This window comes from Talpa europaea (genome assembly GCF_964194135.1).
Source record: "Talpa europaea genome assembly, chromosome: 6".
Classification (NCBI taxonomy): domain Eukaryota; kingdom Metazoa; phylum Chordata; class Mammalia; order Eulipotyphla; family Talpidae; genus Talpa; species Talpa europaea.
In genome coordinates, this window is record NC_140072.1 from 28584034 (window position 1) to 28605540 (window position 21507).

The window sequence follows — 21507 nt, forward strand, 5'->3', positions numbered from 1 at the left end:
GGCGGCCTGGTCCCTCCCGCCGCCCAGTTGGAGTCGGGTTGCCAGGAGGCGCCAGCGTCCTCCCGCTCCGGAGCGCGCGCGGGCCCGCCGGGTCTGCGGTGGGGGGAGGGAGGCGCGCCCAGGCTTTGGGCCCCGCGTTCAGCCTCGCGCCGAGGACGGTCACGCACACGTGTGGTAAGAAAACCTGGAAGGCTCAGGAGTCGCCAGGTTGCTCTCGGGTAAGTGTCTGTGCCAACGGAGACTTGGAAAGGTGACTTGTAAGGGTTTGGGTGTACCGAAATCCCCGGCAGCCCTTTCCAAACCACCCGGCTTCTTGCCCCCAGGCAGAGAGAGGTAAACTAGGTAGGCATTCCTGGCTTTAAGGCAAAAAAAAAAAAAAATCAGCCTTGGCATCTACTTTTTAAGATTGTTCCTAAGCGACTAGATGTAAGTTCTGGGATTTCACTTGTTTTGGCTGATTTGAGAAGCGCAATAAGCACTGGACACCAAAGGCTTCACAAGCTGTGCAGGGACGCGCCAAGCTTTTTTTTTTCCTTTTTCACTTTCAACCTTTCGTGGCTGTGACTTCTCAATTTATTAACATTCTCATCTTTAAAAACCTCCCTGTAGCCTTAATACCATTTTATAGAGTACCCGCTGTGTGTACCAGGTACTTCAAGCACATTAATCGCATTGAATCCTTACATCCCCGTGAAGTAGGTATTAATCCCATTTTGTGGATGAGGAAACAGCCTTCCTTGGACAGCTGAGCAGTTAACTCAGCATCCAGAATCAGCAGAATCAGAGTTCAAGCCCAGTTCTGACTCCAGCACCCCAGTGCCACTGCAACATGAACTTTCTGCTTCCTTTTTCTTCCAAGAGTAATGTAGACTCAAATCTTCCCAAAATCTCCCACTTTCCTAAAACTCATCTGACATGTGCTCACACTTTTCAATTAACATTGCACTTGCAAAAATTAGCCAGTGATCCAACTGCCAAACTCAATGGGGAGTTTTCCAGCTCTTACCAAACTCTGGGTCATTGCTGCACTAGTTGGCCCACCCCCCTTTCCTCTTGACCAGATTTTGACTCACTGCACCTGCTGTGACTGACCGTGCCTGTCCCACACGGAATATTTACAAAGATTAACAAGTGAAATGGAACCATGTCTGGCAAAGTGCATCTGGGTAAATTTAGGGACAAAAGCAAGTTACAGTGCATTCCCACCTTTTGCCTCATAGAACCTCATGCTCTGAAATATACTTGGCAAACCCAATATGCCATCTTCGCACTTCTATTGTCTCCCCATGTTTGAAAAGCTGTTATTCCCCCTTCATCAATGACCTTTACTGTAAGACTCCACTTCACCCGACTTTAAATCTAAAACATCATTAGTTTGTCTTTTTTTTTTTCTAACATTTATTTTTATTTTATCGATACAAACACTGGGTACAGTCAGAAGCGCGGGAGGGTGAGAGAATTCACCAGAGCCAGGGGTTAAAGTCTTAGCGCTATCAAGCCAGGGAACTGACCCACATGGCACAGAGGACATCTCCTGTCTCACCCCCGCAGTGTATTTCAGGCAGTCTGCCTGTTCTGCTCCCTATTCTGCCTCTGGTGAATCCTCTCACCCTCCTGCACTTCTGGCCTACACCTCAGTTCTTGTATGCATAAATAAATTTTTTGAAAAAGGAAAAACATCTGGGGATCTTGTTAAAATAGACTCAAATTCTGAGGCAGGACCTACCTAAGATTGTGCATTTCTAAAAAGCTGCAGGATGATTCTGTGGATGACTGAGTACCCTGAGACTACGGGACTCCTTTCCTCTTAAAATACTGGGATTCTGAATTCATTTACATAGCCTTAAAAATTGAAACCACACCAAACACCAGCTTCAAAATGAAGTACTGAAATTATAAAACCAAGAAGCAAGTAGAAACCAGTTTTCACAAATGTTAGAAATTAATGAAGACCATCACTGTGCCTGATTTCATTTTCTTATTTTGGCTGAACCTGTAAAACTGGCTCAGCAGACTAGGGACTGGTACCCTAGAGACTAAAAGAATATGATGAAAGGTACAGTGAAATCCAGAAACCCATACAAGGTGTGAAAGGGAACATTTAGATGAGAGTACCTCAAAAATAGAAACGGCATGGGTCAGTAATTTCAAGGACTTTACCAATAAAAGAGATTAGACGTGTAGGATAAACAAATTGTGCTCTTAATAAGACACTGTCTTAGTATTGCTGAGAAAAAAATTAAGACTTATTTTCAGGGTGTCATGAGCAGCTTTATAAAAGGGGGAAGGCTCTTATCTGAGAATTTAAAATTAAGTAGAATTCAGCAATGCCTTTGAGTTCCATCAGCTGTTTGATAAAATACATCCTAGGATCATTTTTAACTACTAGTGGTGGTTTTGTTAAATTGAGAGCTAACATAATACAGATAGTACTGAGAAAAGAATGACCAGTTTTCATGATCCAGACATAAAATAGGAAATATGGCTAAAATTGGAAAATGTTTTATAAGTATTTGGGCTTGAATTAAAATTTTACTTTATTTTAGGATATAGAATAGAGATTTGAACCCAGTTCAGTATACACTCAATTTAACCAGGTATAGACTGCTCTATATTTCAGTTTCCTATAAAATAAAAATGCTTTGTGACATTTGTGATTACAATATAAAATTAGCAATTAAGACACACAAAAAGTACCAAAATGTGTTTGCTGCTATTGAATTATCAATTTAAACTTCAAACTGTTTTAACTGGAAAAATACCAAAATTAACTGCCTAATTCTGTAATTTTACAATGTCATAACTGGTTTAAGAGCATAACATCATTTGAACACTAACTACAAATTTCACAGACACCACCGAGTGTTTTGCCTTCATTATTATAAAAGTCAGAAGCAAGTGAGGCAAATTAATACCTATTTTACAAGTAAAATAACTGAGACTTGAATAATACTGACCCTTAAAACAACATGTTTATTACTCTGGAGATTGTGCTTCAGTAGCCAGACACATGAATCTTGTACCACTAAACATCTGTTTGGGCTTCCTTTTGACTAAATTCTTATATCTTATGGTCTTCCTGTTTAATCGATTGCTTGTCTAACATGCAACTATCCTGTTAACTTCCCTTGTCCTACTTAAAACATATTTCTTCTTTTCCTTCACTAACCATCCAGTTTTTCTATTTTCTGGTAGGACTAATAACAAAAGTATTAAAATAGTCAAAGATGGGGAATAACATGCCAAAGGAATTGCCCCTTGGGAAATTAAAAACCTTGTGGCTAAAATAACCAGGTAACAACTCAATGTTTTAATCTTGGCTCTGATTTGCTATGGAATCTTTCATTAAGTATTTAAAAGGTAGTTAAAAAAAACAAAAACCCTGATAACCACCTTTAGAATAGCTTAAATTATAGAGAAAGCAATGGTAGAACAAGCAAAAACTAAAACAAGGTTTACTTACTGCCAATCTATTCCTAAATATACCTTTTATGTAAAACATGTTGCAGATGGGCAACACAACTAAAAACTCTTTTGCTTTGTGCTTAGAATTAAAACAGTGTGTGAACAATTAGAAAAATAGAAGTAAAAATAACCTTCCCCTCTAGATTTAGATTTTTTTTTTTAACTCAAACATTTAAAGTTATTGCATGGCTGAAGTGGTATAGACAAATGGATGCCAAGGTTGAAAAATACATTAAGTACCTTATACTGGTTCCCATGCTTAGATACACTTACATACAAAAGGCTTTTTAAAAAATATTTAACCTTTTGAAGGAAGTTCCCTAATTTAAAAATGAAACATAATTTAATAGCAAAAAAGAAAATCTAAATTATACCAAGTAGAAACCACCTTCCATATTTTATTAAAATTATTCAACCATTAATTAAATGACTCAGATTCAGACCAACAGTTGGGTAAATTGTAATTTTTTTATTGGAAAACAAATATACAACTTGGAATGGATTTGAGGCAAATTGTGCCATAAGCAGATTTTCTTTAAGTGGCTAAAACAAAGTTTAAAAAGCAAGTAACATTAAAAGAAAATGTTTCTGGTACAGGACCAGCAGTACAAAAAAATAGTGTACGAGTACCTGGATAATACACCCGTTTTGCAATAGTGCAACTTTTAAGAACATATTGTTGACTGTCCATAGTCCACGCAGAGTTACAACTCCACACTTCAACAACAACATGCTGACAGTTCCTAAAGAAAACTACTTAAAAAAAAAAGGCATAACCCAGATGTTCCCTCATTTGACCAACTCCATCTAAGTTTAGATGTGCAGAAGGGCTTAGATATATCCAGAGTAAGCCACATGCAACATGTTACTTGATCAATTTTCTAAAATAAGGTTTCAGGACAATGACAATAAGATAAGGGAAGAAAACATGGAGGAATGAAGTCCTAATTACTATACATGCATATTTTTTTTGACAGTAGGGAGAACCTTTTACAGATAAGTTACAAACAAAGAAAAGGCAAATAAACAATTTTGTACAAGAAATTTAACACATTCTGTACAATTTCTTCACTTTGCTGTCATCATTTGTACAAACTCTGAAAAAGAAGTACATAAACGTTGAGTCAATGGCAAAAGACTGACAAAACCAATCACACATTTATCCAATCACTGAGCACTCTGTCCATATTCCCCTTTCAGTCTTCAAAATTATCAGAAAGTACAGTTTGGAAAAACAAGCTTAAAAATTTCAAAATTATTTAGGATTCATGAATAAAGCAAATGTAATGCTTAAGATAAGCTATTATACATAAAAAGCATTTTAAGATTAGTATCATGTAATACTTTTGAATTGAAACATATATAAACAGTTTGCAGACTAAAGCCAATTGAGGAAAAAGGATCCAACAGAGGGAAAGAATCAGCTTTAATTTCATTCTGAGACCTTGAAATAACTTTGAAGCTTTTCAAATTGTTCCACAATTACTGGTTCAGCATAGTTTGGCGTGGTGTGGCTCCTCAAACTTTAATGTGCTTAAGAAATTATTCCTAGGTATGCTGTTAAAACTGTGTCTCAGGACAGAGAGCAGGACCTGACAGTTCATAGATTTTAATAGTCTCAGGTAACTGTGAGGTTGCCTAGTCTGCAGATAACACTCTGAACTGCAAAAGGTTAGTAAATATAGGTATTTTACTATCTTCATGGGGGGAGAAGAAAGGGTAAAGGAAGTCACTAATTTTGACCTATCAGATAACAAGTACCTAATAACTTAAAGCATAATATAAGTGAGAATGAAAGACTTACCTTCATAGTTTACTTGACCATCACCATCAATATCTGCTTCCCTGATCATTTCATCAACCTCTTCATCTGTTAACTTCTCACCAAGGTTTGTCATCACATGGCGAAGCTCTGCTGCACTAATATATCCATTGCCATCCTAGAACAAAAATTTAGTGAGATGTCAAACTTCACACAAGAAGCATACTTTAAAAGCTATACAAAGTAAAGAGACTCTACAAATACTTACATAAATCAAGTAACTAAAATGCAAGCAGGATGTCTTATATAAAAATTACTATTAGTTTCAAGAAATAGTACTTCTTTACAAGGAAACTAATGGGAGTAATCTCAATTTATTATGAATTCTTAAAATTTTTTACTGATATAATTGGTAAATCATCAGAAAAACCAGTTTCAAAAAACAAGAAGTTCCATTATCTTCATCTCATCCTCAAAATAAAACTTAGCAAATCCAGTCTGTGAATGTATACCTTATCAAACACACGGAATGCTTCTCTAATTTCTTCTTCACTATCTGTGTCTTTCATTTTCCTTGCCATCATTGTCAGAAATTCCGGGAAGTCAATTGTGCCATTACCTGAAATGGTTTGTTTAGTTGAAACATTGTAAGACAATTTCAATGGCACTACAACTCCCTCCCCCACCCAGTCCCCTTATTAAAGACTGACCATCAGCATCTACTTCATTAATCATGTCCTGTAACTCGGCTTCTGTGGGATTCTGCCCAAGTGACCTCATCACAGTTCCCAATTCCTTTGTTGTTATAGTTCCATCACCATCCTTGTCAAATAGTGAAAAAGCTTCTTTGAATTCTGTTTGAAAGACCACAATCCAAAGGCACAGGTTAATTAAGTGCGCACACACACATATACACACAAAAAATAACTCCTAAAATGTTACCCAACTCAAAGCAAAGATAGATATATATGGAGATAGCACCTGTGAACGGGATTCTGATCCTGAAGGATTAAGTAGGAAAACCAAGTAATACTTAAAAACTCTTCTATCATACCACTGTTTATTTATATTGCTCTACAAAGGGCAATTTTTTCATCAAAAACCTGACAGGCAACTCCAATACCTAGAGCAGAAAAAAAGTGACTATTCTGGGTTGAAAAAGTAAACAAAGTTCCAGGCGTCTGGTTTATGTATTCTGTGTTGAAGCTGCTTATGTGGAAGAGTAGTTGAGTTCAATTCAAAATTACACATCTATACTACACTCAGAAAAGTAAGATATATATTTCTACAGAGTGACTATACTGTATATCTAGAGTAATCCTCAATATACAATATCTAGCTACACACTACATTTTAAAAAAATTTTAAATTGCAGAACATGGAATAGACTAGTTTCCTTTTCTAGCAGGGACTATTACCAAATAATTTGACAACAGGGTGATGACGACATAAATGGTAAATTTTAGTTGTATCTTTTCTTTTCAAACAAAGATAATTTCAACCTTTCCACAGACTATACAATTTCAAGCTTGTAAATGTGTGGAAAGATCGTTAAGATCTTGTGAAATTACGTCACTTTCCACTCACTACTAGATTACATGAGAAGTTGTTGGAACAACAGTCCAGAATACCTGGCCTCACCATTTATTTTACAGATAGAGAAACTCAACCAGAGATTAAATTTAATGGTGCAAGATCAAATAAATGTGCTAAAAACAAAGCTCATACTTTCCCAGTAAGGTATTTTCTAAAAAAATATTAAGACTATTAGCAAGAAATACAAAAGCAGTTTCAAAGTTCACAAGGGGCCATTAAGAACCCCCAACATACCTACATACATTTGAGATGAATGTATACCTGACACATACTTACGACATGGTGTGTGCCTCATCTCTTACAGTCCAAGAATATATATTCTGTCTATCCCTGCTTCAATTCATAATGCAGTTTTCATCCATCATTCTCTTTTCTAAACTCAACTACTCACTCTTCCATTGATTTTGATCTTCATGTCTCAGTCTAAAATCTTGTATTTTCTTGCGCTTGCCCTCATTTCTTCCCCCAAATCTAGAAAGCACCACTACCCTTACCTATTTCATCTCGCCTGTGTATCCACTATAAAAATCACTTTCAGCTCCAACTCATCATCTGAAAATGCCAAGTTCACCAGTAACAAGCTAGTTGCCATATATACCAAGGATGTTTCAATATATGAAGACATGAAGCATAAAAATGAAAGACTTTGGAAATTGAATGCCTGGGTTAAACAAAACCCTAGCTCTGCTACTTACTGGTAGCATAATCTTGGACAAGTTAACTTAATGTTCTCATTTCTGTTAAGTGGGATAATACTTCCTAAATTCAAAAATTTGTGGCTTTTACAACAGTACTTTAAATTTACCTCCTACCTTAATTTTTGAAATCATTTTTCCTCTCCTTGGCCACTTCATCTATGCTCACTTAGAAGACTCCATATCTTTAGTTTATATTCATCTCTCTCATTAACATAACATCTTTATTTTTGACTACCTATAAGACACGTCCCAGGTGACCTCAAGCATGACAGTGAAAATGAATTCTCTACTCCCCCCACCCCCACATCAACCCTAGAAAGGCAAACAAATGTAACTAACTCTCCCCTCCCCAAATATCCCAACTTTGTTGAACTGTTATTTAAATATTATCTGAGAAGTTTTTTCATCTCTACAACCAATATTATGGTTCATGACCCCATCTTTTTACCTGGATATTATAATGTCCAGGCCTACTGGATTCTTAAAATTACCCACACCAACTAATTGAATCCGTATCTTTTTGAATCACCATGTTACTATTACTTTCTTCTACTTAAAATCTTTCAATTGAGGGTCTCCCTGGATCAGCCACCGCAACATGAATTCACTCCCCAGAGCAAGGGAGCTACCCACATGGCTCGGCAGACCTCTCCAGTCTCGCCCGCTGCTCCCCTCAGCAGTGTATTTCAGTCTGCCTGTTCTGTTCTCCGCTCTGTCTCTGGTGAATCCCTTCACCACCCGCCACCTCTAGCCTACACCTCAGTTCTTGTATGCATAAATAAAAAATAAATCTTAAAAAAACAATCAGTTGTCTAAACTTCAGATCATTCTATTAAAATATTAGTTTCGGGCCTCCCCGGTGGCGCAGCGGTTGAGTGCTGGGTTGTGAAGCTGCCCTCGGCCTCTGCGGCACCGGTTCGATCCCCGGCTGCTCCCAGGCCACCGGAGGAGGGTCCCACATGGCGCGCAGACCTCTCCTGCCGCCCACTGCTCCTCTCAGCAGTGTACTTCGGTCCTTCTGCCTGCTCTGCTCCCCGCTCTGGTGAATTCTCTCACCCTCCCGCGCTTCTGACTGTACCCAGTGCATGTATAAACAAAACAAACAAACAAGCAAATAAATAAATAAAACATGCCTCAAAAAAAAATATAAAATATTAGTTTCATTCAGTTTAAACATTACTTGTTATCATAGGCACTCACACCTGATACAGAAGCTTATGACAAAAAAAAAAAGTTAAAAAAATCCTACAAATTACAGAATTTAATAAAGACATTTCTACTTTTTTACTCAGGTTCTCCCCAGCCTCCAGGATGTAAAAATATGTAAACTATTAGGACTTGAATACACAGAACCTATCACCTTAACTTAGGCTACAAGAAAATTCAGAAATTTGTATTTGCTCAACATTCTCAGTTATAGTATTTAGCTAATGGTCACTATTTAAAACAAACATTACATGCAAAAATTCCCAATTATAACTAGCAACAATAAATTTTTTTTTTGGCAGTGGGTGAGATACAGTAACATACATCTAAACAGGTGTGAGTAAATCATATACGCATATATCAATGTTACCTCAAAAAATAAACAAATTTAACTTAAAGCAAAATTCTGTAAGACATATTCCAAATTCCAAGAAATCTACTAACTCTTAAATTATTTGCTGGCATAAGTGAAAAAAATATTTTTTGAAACTAAAGAGCCAGAACTGTCAAAAACCCCTTGAAATAATACTCAAAAGCACAACTTAAATTAGCATGTCATTGTAAACAGTAATTTCCCAGAATGACTTGAAACATAAATCTAAATACTTAGTGACCAAACAGGTCCTCAATTTAAATTTACCTTCAACATAACTGAACAGGACCTCCTCAAATCCCTTTAGCAATACCTAAACTGAAACTTACAGTAAAGTCACACTGATACGCAAGTATTCCTCTTTATAAGCAAATCTCAGGACCCTTTTCTAATTACATACTTTTCTAATTTTATTAAAATGGGTTACACCAAGGGCCTCCCCTGGTGGCGCAGCGGTTGAGTGCTGGGTTGCGAGGCTGCCTGCAGCCTCTGCAGCACCAGTTTGATCCCCAGCCACCGGCCAGGGTCCCACCAAAAAAAAAAAAAAAAAAAAAAAAAAGTTACACCAAGAGAACAGTAACAAAAGAAAAAATCAAATGCCTGTTTACCAACTTTTATTTATTCTACTCAATTCTGAATTAATAATTTTTTTAATCAACTATCCCTACACAGAACCTTGAAAGTTTAATGAAGGCTTAAGGCCAAGTTTCTTAAGAGAAAAATTTGTTTGTTTTTCCTATTAATCCTCTAAATATCAAATGCCAACAACTAATGACATCATGGCAGTCACCGACAAAGTTGTATTGGTAGCGATATCACCCTAGGACGGTTCTGGATTGCTCTTTTAAAGACTAGGTAATGTTAACAATTCTAGTAATATCTACACAAAAAGCATATTTTCTATACCAAGTTATTTGCTGTTAGAATTTCTAAATAAATCTAAAGTAATGACTATTATATGAAGATAAAAATAGCTTTAAAAGTACCCAAATAATCAATGTTGTTCTCTATGTAAAGCTTGTTAACATTTTCTTTTTGCAAGAGTAAGTAGGTCTTATACTTTAAGATTGGTTAGCAACAATTCCAATAAAGAAGAAAATCTGTCTTCACCTCAAAGGTAGACATTGAATTATACCAAATTTTGGAGGAATTTTGGGAGAAGACTAATTCTTAGGGGTAGGGGAGAGTTCTTTTTGTTACACCCTCTCTAAAAATGAAATTTATCCATCTAAGACGTATAATTCAACCCATATGATGTGGGAGGAACTGGGGATAAAAGAGGAAACAAAGTCCAGATCTCGGTTTTTATTTTATTAACAAAATTTTGGCTCCTTTTTCCGAAAAGTTAACCAAAAACCTGGGGTCTAAGGATCAGCTTTAAAGCATAGGAAAAGGCAAAGAACAGAACCTAGAACAGACCCCCCCACCCCCAAATTCAATTACATGACGGGAAGTCAATGGAAAGACATTTGTTTTAAGACAGTGTTCCGATGAACCACAAAGGTTTTTGTTTTTTTTTTTATAACAATGCTAGTGATCATGAGAATTGATCCTCTTATATTTAACAGACACAAGCTATTTTTTAAAGAGTTCTGTGTTTGGGAAGGTGGCAACAAGCAAACCAACATTAGTTCCTTGAGTAATAAATTTTTTATATTAAAATGATGTGTTATGTGTAGCAGAGTCAACCACCCGACTAGAAATACGGAAGGCAGAAAAATGCAAAGAGGAAGCTAAGTGTTAAGAGGTTAAGAGTGGAAATATTAGATAGTCCAAGTAAGTTCCTGAAGGTGGCATGACATAAAAAACTACTTCAGAATAACTTGCATTGATATATTTAACATAGTATAAATGACCAAAAGAGTTATTTCCAAAGCTCTGCCAACTTGAGTACTTCAACACACTCAATGCATGCAAATTTACCAACCTGAGAAAGCAAATTCCAAGTCAAATCCACACAGTAAGAAGTAAAAACTGCTTTCTATTTTATATGGTCTTATCGGTAACATTTGTCTCTTCTAAATTTGTGAGTCCAGGGAGTATGAGGAGAATTGTTTTAAATAGGCTATCTAGTCAATTCCCAATGGGCTTCTCAGTTTTTCACCAGTATTGAGAAAATTGAGAAAATTTGGGCAGTTAAAACTGATATTTGGGGTGGGGTAAGGGACCTCCCTGGTGGCACAAGGGTTAAGTCTCAGCACCACCAAGCTATGGCCAGGCACTGCAGCAAGAATCTGATTTCCCCCACCAGGGAGCTAACCCACATGGCATAGCAGACCTCTGCAGCAGACCTCTCCTGTTTTGTCTGCTGCTCCCCTCAGCAGTGTATTTCAGTGGATCTGCCTGTTCTGCTGCCACTCTGTCTCTGGTGAATCCTCTCACACACACACCTGCAACTCTGGCCTACACTCCAAATCTTGTAATGCATAAACTAAATCCTAAAAAAAAAAAAATGAAATGATTTTTGTGTTAATGAAAGCTGCTAATGAAAGCAAAGGAATATTTTGAAAATTATTTCAACATTGCTATTAGGAAGGGGGAAAAAAAAACCCTTTAGCAAGTTTCCTGTTTTTTGATGTTAACCAGCCAATTCAAAGTATTAGAATAAAATAAAAAAGTACTAATGTTTAATGGTATGGTACAAAGACAACATGACACCAGATTTTATGCAACATCATATATTCCCAATGCAAACCAAAGGGAACAAGAATTAAGAAAGCTCATTTCAACAGCTGTCACTGCTTTTAAGGTAAAATTCAAAATTACTACATCCATAAAATACAATGCTAACTTTTGGATCTAAGTTTTTCAGAGAAATGCAATTCTAAGGTTAAAATATTAGCTACTTTAAAAAAGGATAAAATCCGGGCCTCCCCTGGTGGGGCAGCGGCTGAGCGTTGGGCTGCGAAGCTGCCTGCAGCCTCTGCAGCACCGGTTCGATCCCTGGCCACCGGGCGAGGGTCCCACATGGCACGCAGACCTCTCCTGCTGTGCCCGCTGCTCCCCTCAGCAGTGTACTTTGTTCCTTCTGCCTGTTCTGCTCCCTGCTCTGGCTCTGGTGAATTCTCTCACCCTCCTGTGCTTCTGACTGTACCCAGTGCTTGTATACATTTAAAAAAAAAAATTAAAAAAGAGTTTACTCTTTATTTCCCAACAACTGCTCATCATCTGGATGCTTTAAAAAAAAAAGGGGGGGGGGTAAAATCAAACATTCCTTTTCTGATACTTTATTTCAAGTTACCTAATAGTTACTACTTTGTTCTCTTAATGGAGACTGATCTGGAGTTTTGCAGTGTTAGTGTTGGCCAGGATTCATATTTTAGAGTAAGAAATATTCTTTAACAAAAACCACCATGTTCCAAAGCAATTTACATAGCTTAAAAACACAGGTATTTAATTACAGTTAGACTCACACATCTTTCACAGGCAAGTTTACTGCTCACTTGCCAAAAAAGGTTCAATAAGTATTTTACATTGCATTACACCCACTTGCTATCAAGCACTTCACAGATTAAAGTTCTTTCATACAAATAGCTTGCTTTAAGCCTGGCTATTAAACCTTTATAATAAAATCCAACAGATAGAATCTAGCAAAGAATTTCTCACCTGCAATCTGCTCTTCAGTCAGTTGGTCAGCCTACAAAGAGATTAAAGAAATGAGAATATGCTGATTAGCAATTACAGAAACAGGTTTTAAAACCTTCAAGGTTCATGTGGTACTACAGTTCAACATTCCTTAGCACCAGCAACAAACACAGGTGGGTAGAAAATGTACACATCAGGCTTATTTTCAAAGCTGTCTTTTTGACCCCAAATTTGAGATGTGAAGACATCTCAGTATACACTTGAAGAGTCTAAATTTTATACAAATTTAGAAAACAGACATACGAATGGGGGGGGGGGCAAAGCTGGCATAGTAGATAGCTGGAGTTTTCTTGTAAAGCAAGGATTCATTATAACAAAGATTTGTTTCCTTTTTCAAAGTTAGGATACCTAAATTTGCACTTACCTCCTATAGCAGATTCAAACCATAATCTGAACTCTCCACTGAACAAAAAATAATGTGCAAGAACTAACTACATTTTAAATTATCCTAACAAATGGTTAACTATTTCGACATTAAAGTGATTTTTTTTAACCTACAAAAAAAACCAAACAAAAACTAAGCAAAACGCCCATCTTTTAAAAAGAGAAAAATCAGCTGCCCTGGTTGGGGCAACATGAAGATTACTAGTTTTTACTCCTCACCTGCCAGGCAACTGCAGAAGCAAGGGTTCTTAACATTTTAACTACATTATTTATCATATACTAAACGAGTCACTCATGTTCTCTGTATTTCTCAAATCCTGAAGTAAAGCTAAGGTTTGTGATAGCTGCACATGAAGAGCTGCTTGTTTTTGTTAAAGAAAAAAACAAAAACACCCAAGCATGTGCTGAAAACTAATTACTAAGTTATTCTTTTTTTAAATCTTCACAATAACCCTAAAATGGTATTCCATATCTTACAGCTGAGTATAGAGTCTCAGGTTAAATTTGAGGGAGTAGGAATACAAAATTAGTCACTAATAGAGTCAGGTTTGAACACTAAGGTATCGCACATGCCCAGAGCATGTAAGTTTTAAGTTTGGTGCACAATACATACAGATGTTTGCAAAATTATCAAGGCTCCTTATTTGGTGGCCTTCACCTTAGCCATTTCACTGCTTATTAGTATAACACAGACCCATGAAGCAACAGCTTATGTTGTACAGGGAAACACTGCCAAGAAATAGCCTCACAGCTAATATTCCTATCCAGGTGGAGTCAAACATACTATGATTAATCCATTCATTAGCTAGTATGAAAAGAATAAACTACCTAGTTATTTTTAAACAACCCTAGAAGGGTTAACATCTTAATGTAGGATAGCATCACAAGTCTATGGGGGACAGGGCAGGGTGAGACAATTTGAGAAGGAACCCAGAAAGCAACTATCTTTCCCAGCTTAACACTTTTGATTCCACCTCAAAGCAACCCAATTTGTTTCTATTTTTTAAAAAAATTGTAGTAACGATAATAAATGCACTGTCATTTAATTGTAGAGCCAACAGTTAGCTTCGAATGTCTAAGTTTATGAAATTAAAAAACTACCTTTACCATAATAAATTCCAATCCTTCACCAAATACTTGGTATAAAATCATTTTCCAGGAATAATACTTAGAACCCCATTAAACCCATTTAACTAACCGATGTTTACTTTATCAGAGGCTACAGAGAGGATTTACTTCTAGCCTGATTCCATGCTTTGCAGGACCTGCTATCATTTCTGAAGGAAAAGGAATATGGAATGATGGGGTGAATGCAAGCTATTTTGAGTAATCTACCAGCTCTGCCAATAGCTGTGTGGCCTTGGACATGTTACTCAACATACACAGCATTAACACCTTCGTTAAAGAGTTATTAAGTGAAAAGTTATATAAAGGTTAGCCCAAAGAATTCAGTGATAATTATTAATATAAATTAAAGCAAAGGACCTACAATATTACGTATCAACCTAATTTCCATACAGAAGGAACATATTCGTGGCACTAGCAAGCCCTTTACAACAAACCTAGGTCTTTCCATGTTAACTTTTTGAGTTAAGCTGGGAAAGAATATCTACAAACCGAAACCACAGGTGCAGCCCAGGGACAAATGTAGCAGATAAAAGCAGTTTAAGATTAAAATGTTGGGCCTCCCTAGTGGCGCAAGGGGTTAAGACGCAACCCATGAAGCTATCCGCAGCCACTGCAGCACAAGTTCAATCCCCAGCCAGGGAGCGACCTACATGGCACGGCAGACCTCTCCTGACTTACCCTCTGCTCCCCTCAGCAGTGTATTTCAGTCAATCTGCCTGTTCTGCTCCCCACTTTGTCTCTGGTGAAGTCTCTCATTCCCCACACCTCTGGCCTGTACCCCCTTTTCTCGTATGCATAAATAAATCTTCAAAAAAAATTAAAATGTTAAGCTAAATGTTTGGAAGGCACTCCAGTTTGTGCAAAAGATACCTACATGGGGGAAGGGAAACAGTAGACTATGTTCTTTCAACATGGGGGTGGGGGAAGGATTTGGGGCAGGCTCATCTTTATGAGCTGACAAGGTCTTAGGAAAGAACGTTAGTTTAAAAAGAAAACCTGGAAACGATCCAGATTTGCTTGAAAGTCATTATTTAATGGCCTCACTGTCTTGTCAAGCTCTCTACTTTCAGGAAATCCAACTGATCACATATGAGCTATGCACACAGGAGACGAACGCTTACATGGCCTAAAAACTCTGGATTTTGCTTGAAATGTTTTAAGAAATTTATCAAAAAAAATTTTTTTGCATTTGCTACTTATCAGCAGCTACATTCAGATAAAACCTACTAAAAGAAAGAACATAAGACTCAGCATTTTAATTTGCAAGCCTTTCCAAACACATGCAAATAAATCTTGTTCTTATTTCTAAGGAGAGTACCATTTTTCTTAGAGGAACTAGAAGAATTATACTTTTGGGAAAACTCAAGTTCATTAGCATGTGTGTTTATCTCAGTAAAGTGAAGAATAATCCACTGGAGAGATGACTAGCTCTTACTACTTTATTTCTACAATTGATATTATTCTTTCTGCTGCTCTTGTCCAGAGAAAGTTGCAGGCTCTCAGATTCTACCCCAGACCTACTGAACTACATCTGCACTAAGGAGAACCACAGGTGATGTGTGCAAACATTAAGAAACCCTAGACTACATGGGTCATCTAAAGAAAAGGCATTATGGACCTATTAAGCTTTTCCTTGGCATTAGCAAGTAGAAGGGCTACTTCTGGAGTTTATTTAGTGAAAAGTATTAAAAAATCTGAAATTCTTAATCTGAATAAATGTATAAGCCCACAGGCTTGAAATGGAACACAAACTTCTACCGTTCATGCATTCCTGTTTCTTTCAAGTGCTACTTAAACACAAAGGCTTTGTAAACTTTTCCCCCTACAATTTCAAAAGTATTTGTTTTACCTGGAACAAAAGCATTCTGTAAAATACCTCAGTAGTTAAAAAAATCTTAGTTCTGACAGAACAGCACTGACTAAATAAATCACAAAGCATCCCAGACCAAAAGAGAAACCTTTAGAACACATTCGTAAAAACGAAGACGTTTTTAAAGTCTAGTCTGATCATTTACTGCAATCTAGACCACGAAATGATTTCCTCAGTCTACAGTTTTAGACCCAAGTGACAAAATTTTCCACCTCTTCACATTTTTACTTATCTAATCATAATCACTCATCTCATCTTTTTGAAGTAATGCCCCATCTGTAAATTCAAGAGATATGTGAGCAATCTAATTCCACATCAGTTTTTATTCTTTAACTTGAAGTCCTAATTTTTTTGAAAATTCAACTAAATTTATTTATTTTTTAAAAAATATTTTATGTATTTCTTACATCATTTTTCATCTTTGTACAATGTATGCTTTTTCATTTTGGTTCATTCCCCATACAATTGCACCCCCCCCCTTATTTTGACTCTAGTTCTGCCTCTCCCCGCCTCTCCATACTCTCCCCCCCCCCATAGTGTGTCTCTGGTTTATAGCTGCTTGTTGAATTCGATTATTACTTTGCATTGATTAGTCTTTTTCCTGGTCTCTTATTTAGGTTTCTAAATTCCTGTTATGAGTGAGACCATCCGGTATTTTTTTTTCTTTCTGACTTATTTCGCTAAGCATGATCCGAAGAAGTCCTAATTTATATGTCCAGATCTTATAATTACGGTTACCTCAGGACAATTAACAAATTAATGACTGTCAATTTCACAAACTGAAAACTCCCAAAGCACAAACAAAGATGCACAGTTAACTACCAAAAAATAGGCTTTTCAAGGCCTTAAAAAGCCACGGGAGTACAAACTCTTTGCATCACCAAGAAAACCTATTCGAGTTCTCGACTCAATTATCAGACTGAGAAATTTTTTAATTTTTTCCCACAACTTAAAAGGTTGATTACCTGCCTATAACATACATCTTGCATTACCTAATAGAGCAAATTCAACGAGCACAATCAAATACAGAATAAAATAAATTTAAAACATCAAGATGGAACGAGGACATCAAACATAAACGAACACTCGTTTTATCCAAGGTGAACTCCTCTCCCACACCCATACAAGCTGGAGGTTTCAGTTGGCAAGGATCCCCAGCTCCTGTGTAAGATGTCACCTTGCCTCCTGGACACACCCATCGCCATAACCACTTGGCGGAAGAAAGCGCGAAATTAAGTATCGCAAATTATCGCCCTGGTTAGGTTTAGATATAAATGTATTTTTAAAACCAGGGGTTCCAATTTCAAGCAACAGGAAAAGGCTTTTAAAAATCTCCTGCTCTGAGACACACTCGCCTATCACTACAGTATCTGACAGCCATTACTGGACAAATGAGCTGAAGCGCACGCTGAGACGATGTGGCAACCTCTCTGCGGAAATACGAGTTATCTTCCGGGGCCGGAGCGGCGCTAGGGCCATGTGTGGGGTGGTTCTCTAACATTAGGCGTGCACGGGAGTTCTCAAGAACAGGATCCAGACAGTGGCCCTTTCTCAAAGGTACCTTCCGCTTGTCACAGGAGGGTATGACCGACTTTCGGGAGCAGCGGCCACCGGTACGGGCTTCCGATAGGTGCCCAGGAAGCGCCTATCCGGCCCTCGCTGGAGCCCAGTTTTCTCTACCGCGATGCGCACTGGAGGATGTGCCTGACCTCGGGCGCGGAGCTCGCTGCCTTCGACGACAATGTCGCTTGGACAATGTCCAGCCTGGAAAAAGCCCCCAGGGCCCCGAAGGAGTACAAGGACCAGGCTTCCCCGAGCTTCCTTCTGCACCCCCCCGGAGGAGGACGGGAAACGGTCGGGGCCGCCCTCCCCCCCGCCCGCCCCCGGCCGGCCCCGCAGAGCCGCGGGCCACGATTGCCCCGCAGCCCCGCAGGGGCCAGCGCAGCAGCTGGGGCGCGAGCCGAGCCAGGCGGCGGCTCCGGCCCCGCGCCCGCCCCGCCCCCGGCCGCTCCCTGCGCCGCGCGGGCTCGGCCCACACAGCGCGCCGCGCCCGCTCGCGCGCCCCCCGGCACCCCCCCGCCCGGCGCGCGGGGGATGCGGGCTAACGGCGGCGCTGGCGTTCGCCCCGGGGCCCGCGCGCTCCCGCCCGCCCGCTCGGCGCATGGCGGCCGCCAGCGGACAAAGGCGCTTCCTGGCGCCCGCACTAACCGTCCGCCGGGCTTGAATCCGACCCCCCGTTTGACCTTTCGGGATGCCCGCCCGAGGCTCCGCGCGCCCGCTCCCCGCCCGCCCGCCTCCCCGAGTCGGGCTGAGCCCCGCTTCGGGTCCGTCCCCGTCCAGCGGGCTCGGGAGGAGCCTCGCAGCCCCGGGGACCGGGCGCCCGGCCGCCGCCCGCCCGGGGACACCGCTCTGAGGAGAATGGGGGGTGGGGAGTACCTGCGACACAAGCGCCGCGGGCGCCCCCCGGCCTCTTTCGCGCCATCCCGCCGGCCAAGACCACTTCTGACCGCGTCGGGGAGACCAGCTCCCCTTCTTTAGTCAGCCTGGTCCAGCCTCTCCCCCCGCCCCTCGCCTCACGCCGCGGGCCCGGCGCCGGCAGCCTAGCGACGCACTCACCATGCTGCAGGCGCTACCGGTCTCCGAGACGCGAACACACGACCACTCAGCTCGCTCGCTCCGCACGGACTAATTCTCCTCCTCCGCCCCCCGCGCTCATAAACACCTCCCTCCGCCAGATCCCTCCGCCGCTGCCAGATAACGGAACATCACAAACGAGTCCCGGCCAACCCTCTGCCCGCAAACTCTCCTCGAGCTCCGTTTTTCCGCAGTTCTCTGGTCGGCGATGCAAGAGATAAGAAAAAGTGGTCGAACAGACGGCCTAGGTGGGTTTCGCTCCCCCGCCGAGCCTTTAAAAGGCCAGGGGAGTTGTGCCTGAGGGGCGCTACTTTGAGACGCGGAGGAGCACCGGTGGTGACTCGACCCCGAGGATCGTTGGGGCGGCCTCCCATTGGCTGGTTCGTACCTGCAATGCGTCACTCGGCTTGCGGCGGCCGCCGCCGTTGCTGCCCGGGCCGCGCTGTCCTGGCAACTGCGCCAGGCGGCAGAGACGTTTGCCCCGCGCCTGGCCGGGGAGCCCGTCTCCTCACCCATCCCCACCCGCCGCACGCGCACGCCCTCCCGCCCCTCGTGGGCAGGGGTAGCCGAGAACGCCGTGAGCCGTTAGAGAAGGCCGCGAAAGACCCCGGAAAACCCCTATCCCACTCGCAGCTCCTCAGCCTCGTATTTCGGCCTCCTGGAGGCCACACAGTTTCCATTTCCCTCCTGCACAAAACCCATAAAAATGTGTGTAAGGGCAAAAGCAGCTGCTTGTTTGATGGACCCATCTGAAAGGGCCTTCCTTTTATACTTCCCCCCTTTGCCTTCCTTGCCAAGGGTTATTTATTTACCAGAAAAATGTGGCTCAAAACCCACAGTATCAGAGATTGTGGAATCAGTCCCTCCCAATAACCTTGATTTGTGGAATAATATGGTTCTGGTTTGTAGTCAGATGTGGGTGTGCGCCTAGGCTGGGCCAATTTCTTATGACCTTAGATGACTATCTGGGAGTCATCTTTAAGTTTCTTTGAAAAATAGAGGTAATAATAGCTATCTTGAAAAAGTTTAAGGCTTAGAATTACATAAAGATTAAAGTTAACATAAAATGTCAAGTTACCTGGCACGTAATAGGTACCCCACTGATCACTCATCTACTCCCATAATGAATTTGCCCCTTTGAGTCTTGAATTTCTCGGGCTTCAATAGATTTTAAAAAATAAATAAATAAATAAAAGTTAGCTCTTTGGAAATGGAAACCGTATGACTGCTGAGGGAATGTAAAATGGTACAGCCACTGTAGAAAAAAACAGTATGGCTGTTCCTCAAGAAAATTAAAAATAGAGTTACCATATGATCCAACAATCCCACTGCTGAATATCTACCCAAAAGTATTGAAACCAGGATCTCGAAAGATGTTTCTACACCCATGCTCATTGCAGCATTTTTCACAAGCTAAAACACAGAAGCCATCCAAGTGTCCATCGGGATAAATGGATAAGTAAAATGTGGTCTAAACACAATAGAATATTATTGAGCCTTAAAAAGGAAGAAAATTCTGCAATATGCTGTAGCACAGTTCAACCTTGAAGACATGAAATACGTCAGTTACAAAAAGACAAATACTGGTATAGAATCCACTTACAGGAGATAATTCATGCAGGTAAAAGTGGAATGATGGTTGTCAGAGGCTGGAGGGTAAGAAGCATTGGGAGTTTTTGTTTAATGGGTATAGAGTTTCAGGGCCTCCCTGGCGGCGCAGCGGTTGAGCGCTGGGCTGCGAAGCTGCCCGCAGCCTCTGCAGCACCGGTTCAATCCCCAGCCACCGGGCAAGGGTCCCACATAGCACGCAGACCTCTCCTGCCTCACCCGCTGCTCCCCTCATCATTGTGTTTCGTTGGTCTGCCTGTTCTGCTCCCTGCTCTGTCTCTGGTGAATTCTCTCACCCTCCCGCACTTCTGACTGTACCCAGTGCTGTATAAATAAATAAATCTTAAAAAAAAAAGAAATTAAAATTGAAAAAAAAATGGGTATAGCGCTTCAGTTCGATTATGGGGGCTGATGCAGGTGCTGGTTGCAAAACATTAAGAATGTATTTAATACTACTTAACCACCTCAACTGGTAAATTTTAAGTCATTTGTATTTTATCGCATGAACATAATTTTAAAGCTCCTTGGTCTGGCCCAAAAGGAACAAGGGTTTGCATAACCTAGAACATTCAATAAGCAGGTAAGTAAACACCTACTGTGTGAATTTGATTTGCATACAACATAATTGTTACCAAAAAGGGGCTTACAAGGCACAGAGGAGAGGACCTTAGCTCACCAAATCGGTCCCTTGAGAAGATGAGTCCTAAACTGAATCTGACACCATAGGTGGTCTAGGAAAAATAGGGAAAAGCAAGTTCTAGATGAAAGAAACCATAGAATAAAGACTTAGAAGCCTAAGATAAGTAAGTGCATGGAGAAGCTGCCAGCCATTAGGAGTTTATAGAGCCAGCCAAGCACAGGAAAGTATGCTGGGAGCTAGAATTTACTGTTCAAATTTCAGTTCCTCAAGAAGGTTGTTGGTAGAACCAGAGTCCAGAAGGATTGTCTTAGACCATGGACATAAGGACTTAAAATTTTCCAGTAAAAAGCACAGCCGTGTGGACCCTGAAAAGGTAACGAACTGCATTTTTAGCAAACCAAAATGGGTTCTTATTGAGACAAAGTTTCCTTCCAGAACATCGTCCTGCTCAGCAAAGACCTAGATTCTCTCTAACTGCTATCTGCACTGCACCCACTT

At 40.4% G+C, this 21507-nt stretch overlaps 1 protein-coding gene across 1 annotated transcript; it reads right to left on the reverse strand.

The window, feature by feature from the left end:
* Positions 1-4533: 4533 nt before the first annotated feature.
* CALM2 (calmodulin 2) lies at positions 4534-19277 on the reverse strand (the record flags this gene model as incomplete). The annotated part of the gene is made up of 7 exons (XM_084234784.1): positions 4534-4562; positions 5270-5405; positions 5740-5846; positions 5938-6081; positions 12707-12737; positions 18744-18764; positions 18915-19277. The coding sequence occupies 7 exons, from the start codon at positions 19275-19277 to the stop codon at positions 4534-4536; spliced, it is 831 nt and encodes a 276-aa protein (XP_084090910.1).
* Between the last annotated feature and the right edge of the window lie 2230 nt (positions 19278-21507).